Source organism: Orycteropus afer, unplaced genomic scaffold, assembly GCF_000298275.1.
Source record: "Orycteropus afer afer isolate SDZICR_OR568_19922 unplaced genomic scaffold, OryAfe1.0 scaffold00010, whole genome shotgun sequence".
NCBI lineage: Eukaryota > Metazoa > Chordata > Mammalia > Tubulidentata > Orycteropodidae > Orycteropus > Orycteropus afer.
Window position 1 is genome coordinate 16,842,441 of NW_006921597.1, and position 10,756 is coordinate 16,853,196.

The 10,756-nt window shown below is 43.0% G+C and overlaps 1 protein-coding gene across 1 annotated transcript in view; it reads right to left on the reverse strand.

Annotated features, from left to right (window-relative positions):
* Positions 1-3,746: 3,746 nt before the first annotated feature.
* Positions 3,747-10,756, reverse strand: part of LOC103204163 (acidic mammalian chitinase) — an 11,778-nt gene continuing 4,768 nt past the window's right edge. Inside the window, exons 4-11 of the mRNA XM_007949311.2 lie at positions 9,702-9,758; positions 8,136-8,301; positions 7,000-7,124; positions 6,696-6,819; positions 6,244-6,429; positions 5,004-5,123; positions 4,772-4,913; positions 3,747-4,000 (exon numbers count right to left, since the gene is read on the reverse strand). Coding sequence (XP_007947502.1) covers positions 3,747-4,000; positions 4,772-4,913; positions 5,004-5,123; positions 6,244-6,429; positions 6,696-6,819; positions 7,000-7,124; positions 8,136-8,301; positions 9,702-9,758 — 1,174 coding nt within the window. The remainder of the gene's footprint in view (positions 4,001-4,771; positions 4,914-5,003; positions 5,124-6,243; positions 6,430-6,695; positions 6,820-6,999; positions 7,125-8,135; positions 8,302-9,701; positions 9,759-10,756) is intronic.

Below are 10,756 nucleotides of genomic sequence, written 5' to 3' on the forward strand. Positions count from 1 at the left end.
AGGTCCCAAAACTCTACTCCATCCACATCATTAAGGTCAACTCTACTTCGTAGGCAGCTCTTCCCCAGTCGTTTGTAGCTCTGGTAGCCTAGTGCCTAAGGCATTTGACTGCTAACCAAAAGGCTGGCGTTTCAAACCCACCAGCCACTCCTCAGAAGGAAGATTGGGCAATCTGTTTTCTGTAGAGATACTGCCTCGGAAACCCAAGGAGGGGTCGCTATGAGTCCAATCGACTCAACAGCAGTGAGTTTGGTTCCTCCCCCAACCTGAGGAGCTCAACTTCTGGGACTATATTAGACATTGTTTCATGGCTCTTTATAAAGTTTTCCAGTAATATATCAGACATTGTTTCAAGACTGTTTTTAATGGCCAATATTTTCAGAAGTGGATGGGCCCGTCCTCCTTCCCAATGCCTCAGTCTGGAAGCTCCACTGAAACCTGTCCATCATGGGTGACCCTGCTCATATTTGAAATACTGATCGCATAGCCTCCATCCTCCCAGCAACACGCAAGACACCACATACAACAAACTGACAAATGAGTGGTGGTGGTAGAGGTCAGCAAAAAAGGGGAAAACCCTTGAGATGGTTTGCAGAGTGGCTGCAAAAATTAGCTCAGACATAGCAATGATTATGAGGATGATGTGGGAGCAGGTAGTGTTTCATTCTGTTGTACATGTTGTTGTTGTTGTTGTTATGTGCCGTCAAGTCGGACCCGACTCATAGCGACCCTTCCTTGGGTTTCCAAGACAGTATCACTACAGAAGTAGGGTTGCTATGACTCAGAATCAACTGATAGCACCTAACAACAGCATTTCTGTCCTTATTAATTACTGAGTGGAGGAAACTCTAAAACAAAAATCAATTTATTTGTTCCTTTTCTGTTAAAAGGGATGAGTTTGTCTTTTCTATGAGAATTTATTGTGTGTCTTCCTACAGTGCCGTTTCTAATAATATAGGAGTTGAATTTATAAATTGGTTTTAAACCTGGGGGTCTGGTGGACCTGATTGTAAACTCTGGAGCCAGACTCCTGGAGTTTGAACCTGGTTCTGCAACTTACTAGCTCTGTGATCTAAAGCAGATTTCCTAACACCTCTGTGCCTCAATTACCTGGAGTGAATATGCTGGACCTCATAAGGTTGCTGTGAAAATTAAATGAAAAAACAAAGCAAAATAAAATATGTAAAATGCTTGAAACAGAGTGTGGCACATAGTAAGCATGCCAGAAAAAAAAAAAATTATGATTATATTAGCTAGGTGTCGTGGGAATTTTTTAAGGAGGTTAAAACTTCCTCCTGAGTAAGTAGCAGGAGTCTGAAAAACTTGGAGACATAGGCAGAGACATGAATATTTATTCCAAATAGAAACAGAATCAGGAGAGAAAGGATTTAAAAGATAAAAGAAGACAGGTTTACAAAAATTCATAGCAATTCAGTGTCCAGAGGCTATGGGTCTGAGAGGATACAAGATGACTGCTAACACCCCCCCCCCCCTTTGTGGGCATACTTATACCTGAGTTTGAGTAATTGGGGACTGGGACTATGTGGTGAACTGGGAAGGGCTGGAGGGCAACGTGACTAGCTTCAGACTTGGTGGTGCCCTGAGCCCCAATCGGGAGGGGGCCCCCCTCCCGGGCAGTGCTCTAGGATCACCAGCTGTATATACTTTGATAAGATGCTGCTGGTTAGCAAGTTTTATTGCTTAAAACGATCTTAAGGACAAGTTAATAGTTACAGTGAAGGTGGTTAATACCTGATGGGGGAGCAGGGATGGAGAAGGGAAATGGCTTGTAGTTCTTGTAAGCCTGGCTAAATGAGATGGAATCTGAGAGCCCTTTTGGGGGGTTTGCAGTTACTGACCATGTGCTAGATAAGAGTTCTTTCAGTTGCAAATAAGTGTAATAAACCTGAGCAAGCTTAATCAGCAAAGGGGAATTTACTATATGATTATAGGATGTTTCACAGAACCCAAAGATGGAAATGCATTTGGCCTCAGGAAGGAACTAGAATGAGCTATTTAATAGCCACTGATAAGTGTTCTTTCTCTGTCCATCTCTATGACCTTTTCTCTGCAGATCTGCTTTAGTCTTTTTCTTCTGCATCCAGGCTGCTTTCCCTACTCCTCAGACCTCATACCAGATATGGTCTCAATACAGCCCCTGAGTTTGTATATTATAGACTCAGCTATTCTCAGGACTGACAGGCGATTCCTTAGTCTGAATTGCAAATTCCATGGAATGATAATCTGATAGGCTTTTCAAGTCTGATGTCCAGATCAGTTAAGTCAGTCAACCCAAGGGGGTGGAGGTCACATGGTATAAACACAGCAGCTGGTGATTATCCCAGAGGTTGGGACAATCTCTCAAGAAAGGGACATGGGCTGGGTGGATACCCCAAAAGGAGTCCACTACACGGATCTTCCCAAAGCTACCAAACCAGGAGATGCTGGACCAGGTTTGAGTCCTCAGCAGAAATGGAGGGAATGACCTGATCTCCCACTCCTTGGGCAAGCCAAGCACACTGCCTGTGCCACCAGGTCTTACAGAATCACTTGGCTCCTCTCTGAGGACAATCACCAGACTACAAATCTAATCCTCTTTGGATCCTCATCCCATCCCTGAGCTAAGCATTTCCTCCTCACAGACTCTAACCAAATTTTATGCAGATCAACTCAGGCAGATAGAAGTCTGTGGGGCTGTTGGCTCCACAACCTCATCACATTCCTTTGTCACTTTACCCTCCTAAACAACCAAATTCACTGCCCTCAAGTTCATTTGACTCATAGCAACCCCTCCTTGGGTTTCCAAGGTGATATCTCGAGGGAAGTAGATTGCCAGTCTTCCTTCCGAGGAGTGGCTGGTGAGTTTGAACCGCTAGCCTTCTGGTTAGCAGTCAAGTGCCTTAGGCACTACACCACCAGAGCTTCCTTTACCCTCCTGCACAACCTATATTACATCAAGAAAATGTTTCCACTTGCCTTATTTTCCTAGTGCTGCTATAACACAAATACCACAAGTAGGCAGCTCCAAAGCACAAAAGTTTGTTTTCTCACAGTTCAGGAGTCTAGTAGTCCAAATTCAGGGCACTGGCTTTAAGGGAAAGGTGCTCCGGTGGTGTAGTGGTTAAGGCATGGCTGCTAACCGAAAGGGCGGTGGTTAGAACCCACCAGCTGCTCTATGGAAGGAAGATGAGGCAGTCTGCTTCTGTAAACATTTACACCCTTGGAAATCCAGTGGGGATCACTATGAGTCAGGATCAACTTGGTGGTTGTTAGTTTTTTTTTTTGTTTATTTGTTTGGCTTTAAGAGAAGGCTCTTTCGCTGTCTGTTCTAGGGGAAAATTCTTGTCTCTTTCAGCTTTAATAGCCCCAGCCTTGGTTCCGTGGAGATCTTCATGGGATATCTATCCCCCTCCCCCATTTGTGTTTGATTTCTACCTGTGTCTAATCTGCCCTTTTAATCATTCAGAAGTGATTAGTTTTAGAGCACACCCCACACTAGTATGGCTTTATTAACATAACAAAGAAAATGCTATTTCCAAATTGGATTAAATCCACAGGTATAGGGGTCAGGACCATAACATAATTTTGGTGGACACAATCAGTCTCTAACACTACCCATATCACACAAAAGCAATGACACTCATGTTTTCACTGTTGAATTTTATTGCAGAATTTTAGGTAGGATTAAGATGGTCGAAGCAAAGGAGACCTTTGAGAACCATGGGGAATGGAGGCACAGGTCAGGTTTATGCCCAGTTGCAGCAATCACAGCTTGTGTCAAAGACAAGCCCGGCCTGGCAGTGTTGCTGGTATGTGTTCCCATTCAGGCAGTGCCAGAAGGCATTTCTGTTATTAGCCACAGGGTACAGTCCATTGGCTTTGCCAGCACAGAATCCACTGCCCCCAGAACTACTGCTTCCACTCCCACTTCCACTCCCACTCCCACTCCCACTGCTGGGAGGTGTTATTGGAGCAATGGGCTGAGCTGGGGCGGTACAACCTGAAACATACGAGACAAAGAGCAGACTGGTGAGCCTGCTAGAGGTTTGGAGCTCTGCCCAGTGGTGAAGAGATCTGGATGGAGATAGGGAACTGGTGTGGTGGTGCAATTAGCTTCTGGGTCCTTGAAACTGAGGAGATCATAGGATAGCTCCATACTCCTGAGTTTAAAAAAGCTGTGATTTCAAGCCAGCCTGATTTTAAATAAAAGAGGTTCTCTCTTCCCTTGACACTGTCTAAATCATTAAGAAAAGGGGAAAAAAAAAAAAAAATTACTGAGCACCAGTGTGTGCAAAACACTTTTCTAGTGTCTGGGTATAAGTGGTGAGCAAAGGAGCTCTAAGAGGAAATCTCAGACTGCTGGAAAAAATTTAGGGAGTTGGTACTTAACCCTGAATTATGAATTAGAGACATTTGTGCATAGGTGAGGCTTTCTTGTTAAATCTCCCCAGATGGACTGAGAGATGATTTTATTAAGAAATTTTATAGAGAAGTGGATGCTTGCATTGAAGTTTAGCATGCCTTCCATGGGCATTGGTTTCCTGAGGCTGTTTTACAATTTTAAAATTTATCAGACCTACAAAGCCTGTGAAAATGTAGCTGGTTTCCCATATCTATCATGGAAGGTCAGGAGTAGAATGCAGGCCCTATCTCTCAGCTGCTGAGAGCAGTGAGGTAAGATGAGGCAAAGGGGGTTGGAACAAGTGAAGACTGCCTTTTCAGCTGGACAAGGAGCATTTCTATGTCCTGGGCATCCCCTGCTGTCACTTACTTGCACTCTGAAGGCCAAGGGCATTCTTCAGGGTGGAGATCAGGGGGAACTTGCCCTGGTTGCAGAAAGTACCAGTGAAGTCATCCAGGTCAATGGCCCAGACCATGGCACCTCCAAAGTTGTTCTGCTTGAGCCATTGAGCCTGTTCAAGCACAGAAGAGACACCAGAAGTCATTTTATTTCCTGGGGCTCCAGGCCTGGGACCTCATCATGTCTGAGGTGCAGACCTTACCTTGATATTGAAGCTCTTGACATTGTCGTAACCAACCCACTCGTTGCCCTTATAGGCATAGGGCACATCCTGAGGGGCATCCCATGCCTGAGTGGCTCCGTTTTTCAGGAAAGTGCAGATCTTTAAAAAGTCAAGAAATTAAAATCTGTTAAAGATAACTCCTATGGAATAAAAAACATTTGTTCTTCGATTGTTTTTCTTTCATTTCTCTGAGGTTTTTCTTGGGGTTTTTATTATGAATTTATATCTGCGGTAAAGGAGATGAGTTTGCTTTCATATACTCTCATGTTGTCCCTACTCTTAGTGTTTGATCTTTGAAGTCCACAGAAATATTATATATATATATATATACACACACACACACACACACACACACACACACACACACATATATATATAGTCTGGTGGAGTAGTGCCTAAGGCATTTGACTGCTCACCAGAAGGCTGGTGGTTCAAACCCACCAGCCACTCCTCAGAAGGAAAGTTGGGCAATCTACTTCTGTAGTGGTACCACCTCAGAAACCCAAGGATGGGTCACTATGAGTCAGGATTGACTCGATGGCAATGAGTTTGGTTTTGGTTTGATGCTAATATAACTTAATGTGTGTGATTTTTGCTTGCTGGGATATTGCACATTATTAAGTACTTTTCATATTGCAATAGGTAAATGAACAAGTTATCTAAATGCCATTGGAGTGATCTGCCTCACATTGCTATCAATTCCTACTCGTAATGACCCTGTAACAGAGCAGAACCATCCATAGGGTTTCCAAGGTTGCAATCATTATGGAACCTCTTTCTTCTGTGGAGTGGCTGGTGGGTTTGAACCAGCTCCCTTTTGGTTAGCAGCCAAGTGCTTAACAATTGTGTCATCAGGGCTGCTTCTTAGAGTGATACTCTGGGTTTAAAACAGGTAGAGAGAGGACAGGATGAGCATTTAAGATTTCTACAAGTTCTAGCTCTAAGCCTGCTGGCTAGCACCATGCATAAAGTTCACAGAACACTGTGAAGCCCAATCTATCTACCTCATGTTGTTAGTTGCTGTTGAGTAGCTTTTGATTAACAGTGACTCCATGTGACAGAACTGAACTGCCCCCATAGGAATACCTGGGTTGTAATCTTTATGAGAACAGATTGCCAAGTCTTTCTCCCATGGAACTGCCAGGTAAGTTCGAACCACAAGCTTTTTGGTTAGTAGCCAAGCACTTAACTGTTGTGCTACCAGAGCTCCTTTACCTACCTCATAGTAGGCCCAGAATCCAGCCTGCTTGGTATATGGCCCAGCTGGACCAGCACCAGAGGTGGGAGCACCAATGCCAGTGTTTGAGGGGTTGCTCAGAATGAAGGTGTGTCCATAGGCTGGGAATCCAACGATGAGCTTCTCAGCTGGGGCCCCATTGTCCTTCCAGTAGTTCATGGCATATTCCTGCAACAGCAGCAGGTTAGCTTGAGACCCCAGTTAGCCGATGGCCTGATAGTTAGTTATGTTAGTTCTCTGTGCTAACTGGTAAATTTTAAGATGTTAATGATAGGTGGATTAGTGTTTTTTTCCCAGGTATTTTGGTGAAATTAGAGTTTATGAGATATGATAGGTCACTTAAGAGGACAGTTGTCCAAAGGCAACATTTGCAGAACTGTCCCTGATTTATAACATCATCCTTGGTCTGCATGTGAACTTGGGCAGAGGCTCACCACATTGAGGTAGGCGTTGCTGCCAGTGTCAGTGGGGTACTTGTAGAGGGGGCTGTTCTCTCCAGTGTAGCCCTCCCAGGAGCCATGGAGGTCATAGGTCATGACATGGATGTAGTCCAGGTACCTGAGTTGGGATAAAGGATTGAAAGTAATTTCTAATGGTCATTTCTACACCCCTCCAGGCAAGATAAACTACTTCCAAAGCCTCCTAAGAAAGGTCTCTAAACAGCAGAACAGAACAAGGACAAGTGTGCCCTGCATAAGTGGTCTCTACAGGAATTTGAGGATAAGGTGCATCACTCACTGGGACAGCTGGGGGATCTCATAGCCAGACTGGATGTTGGAGATGCCAGCAGCTACTGCTGCGGTGACCATCAGCCTGGGCTTGTTAACCTGCTTGGCTTCCTGCTCAAAAGCTTCACGCATTTCCTATGGAATAATAAAGTACAGTAGGACATCTGTGAAGCTGCTTTCAGTTCCTTAAATAATCATACATATCTATTTGTATAATGTTTTCTGTTTTAAAGCACTCTTACTTTAGTCTCTCAACATTCTTACTTACAAAGCAGATAGGATAGACAATGTGAATCAGTTTTACAGTTACCTAATGTGCAAATCTCTTAACATAATATACAAGGCCACATATGATCTCATTCTGGACACCTATGCAACTTCATCGGCCATTGTTCACCCACTTGCCATGTTATTTTTATTTCCCATCCTTCCCTTCACTGGCTAACACAGTTTCTTCCAAAGCTGAACTTGCGTCACTTTCTCTAGGAAGCCCTCCCTGATCCTGCCCGGAGCAGCATGAGGTGCCTTCTCTCTGTGCTGCTTTTGCACACTGCGTACCTCTGTCATGGCAGTTATTAAACCGCACTGTAGTTGTTGATTATTTTTCCATCTTTCCTCTTAGAGTGGGTGCTCCTGAAAGCCAAGGGCTGTGTGCTTTATTCTTATCTTTGTTCCCACACCTAATCCAGTGTCTGGCACAGAGTTAGTGCTAAGTAATAATAGACAGTCAGTGTAGTGTAGTGATTAGAAGTTATCAGTCTGTAATCAGACTCCATAGCACCTACTAGCTGAGTGATGTTGGGCAAGTTACTTAACTTCTCTGTACTTAGTTTCCTCATCTGTAAAATAAAGATTATGATGACTATAGTACCTATATCATAGAGTTATGGGAAGATAATGGATTATAGCTTATAAAATAGCATGGAATATACTACCTGGTGCTTAATAAACATATTGCATGTTATTACCATTATCATTATTCTTAAAGGCTTGTTGAATGAATGCATGATCTCTAAAAACCTTTGCAATACTAGGACCCTGTAAAACTAAATTACAGCTTAGTTTTACTCTGGAATCCCTAGATTCTTCTTGGAGAGAATAAGCCTTGGCTTTTCTTGGCCTAAGGATTGTTACTTCCCTCCTCACCTGCACCAGGACGGTAAAGAGGTGCTTGTCCTGAGGGGTGCTTCCACGAGAGCCAGGGTACTCCCAGTCAAAGTCCAGCCCATCAAACTCATACTGACGCAGGAATTTGATGACTGAGGTAATGAAAGTCTGGCGGTTCTCAGGAGTGGAAACCATGGCAGTGAATCTGGGAGAAGGAGAGGAGGGAGGAAGAGAAGTTCACCACAGCCAGGTGGCTTATTACTGTTGACGTTACCCACACGGGCATGGCACATGCCTGCCTGTCCCCCTGTTCTTTGCCCAGGGACCTGGGTTGTTCTCTATTGATATAATGTCTTGTGGTCCATCTCTAGCTGATACTAGGCTTGGTGAGATGATGTGCCCTCCTCACTTTACTACATTCCCATGAGGCTGCATGTTCAGGGTTCTTGGAGAGACAAGTAACTGTATTACTTCTTTTGATCTAGAAACCTTCAGCTCGTTGTGAATTCATCATTGTTCCTCCTCCCTGTCTCTATCTATTCTCAGATCTTGCTCTTTTGTTGCATGGTCTGTCCAGAAGCCATCCCTTCTTCTTTATCCTTCAGGCCTGAAGAGTCAGCTCTGGTTCTTTGCAATAGACCCTCCTGGGACACATGTCTCCCTCACGTGTCCCTACAGTAGATACTCTCCAGGTACCACATAAGCCATTCTATTCCATTGCTCTAGGAGCTCTGGTAGCATAGTGGCTAAGACACTTGCCTGCTAACCAGACGGCTGGCGGTTCAAACCCACCAGCCACTTCTCGGAAGGAAGGTTGGGCAATCCTACTTCCGTAGTGATACTGCCTCGGAAACCCAAGGAGGGGTCGCTATGAGTCGGGGCCGACTCGACGGCACATAACAACAACAACAAAAGCTCACAATCAGAAATGTCTGCCTCAGAGAGCTTCACTGGGACCCACAGCTCAGATTAAAGCATGTTCTTGGTTTCTCCTGTCCTTACATTGTAATACTGTTCTTCTCAGCAGTGGTACCTCATGTACCCTTTATTTTGTTATCCACCCAACTATGCATTTGTTGCTTTTTTACACCTGGTTAACTCAGCTCCCTCTCCAAATAGTCCCCCTGTTCATATACCCCCCCCCCAAGTCTACATGACTTTTTATTTTCTTTCCCCAAAATATAAATGGAGAGGGGTTTCTCAGGATGCAGGTGGGAATCCAACTTCTCAGCTGGGGCCCTATTATATGGCATATCCTTTGAGTCAGTTGTCTATATCCTGTAGAATCTAATTCTGAGACCTTGGCTGCCATTCTGTTTGACATGGATTATTCTGAAGCTTTAGGGTTTGTGCCTTTGAAATACCTTAAGAAGTTGTTTTGGAAACAATCTCTGTGGATGAATATCCAAATTTAAACATACAAAAAATTGTGTTCCACTTCATATTAAGGTTCTGTTCTACTCCATATTGAGGTTCATTTTAAACAAAAATTACCATATTTGCTTAATGTCCGTCCATAATACTTAGACTGTGAAGTCTAAAGGAACAGAGGTAACAATGGGATTTTGCTTTTAATAGAAAATGGCTGTCTCACAGAGGACTTACGGGGCAGTTCCAAAGTTCCAGCCTCCAATGGCCAGGAGAGTTTTCAGCTGGCTATTCCTGTAAAACAGAGGTTTTAAAAAATGGAAATTTCCACATTTATATGAGTTCGTTTGTTTAAAATCACATTGCTTTAGGATCAGCCCTGGTCATATACTTTTTTGTTGTCTTGATAGTATGGACCATAGAACAATTTTTCTCAACTGCTGAAAATTTCCTTTATAAAGTCATCATGTTATTGTCATCATAAAAGCATTAGGTTTTCATGGAGAAATTTAAATTATGGAACTTCTTTTCAAAATGAATGATTAACTATTGTTAACTTAAACACATTTGTCTTTTATTCCGTTTCATCAGATGAAATGTTAAATTTTACTTGAGTATAATTACTTTCTCAAACTCTGTGGCAACTGACATAAATTAACTGTTTTGGAATTGCATACACTTTCTGGAATAGTGGTTCTCAAACATCAGTGTATGTAAGAATTATGTGCAAAGGTCACAGTGGGAGGAGGATGTTTAGATTTCAGGTTTATAGCCTCTTCCCCAGAGATTCTAATTCAGTTGGACAGAGGGACTAGCATTTTAATCAAGTGTTCCATGTGATTCTGATATGAGTAGTCAAAGGACCATACTTCAAGAAACACCATTCCAAAGGGGTTCATTTCCTATTAGGTATCATGACTTAAATTCTCATAGCTGCATTCAAGATAGTGTCACTATCGAAGATAGCAATGGATTATAGCCTCATTCTCCTAGATATGACTAACAGGAATAAATTAGAAATGAACAAATACTAGATGCTTTTTTTTTTAACACAAAAAGAAAACTATTAAAAAAGAGGAAACTCTTCTGATATTTGGGTTCAATTGTATATAATTTTTAATATGCTTTGCTTCCTAAAAAGATATTGATAGAGAAAGAAACCAAAAGAAAGAACCAAAATTTTTAAATTATCTACTAGAGCTCTGGTAGCATAGTGCCTAAGGCACTTGACTGCTAACCAGAAGGCTGGCGGTTCAAACCCACCAGCCACTCCTCGGAAGGAAGGTTGGGCA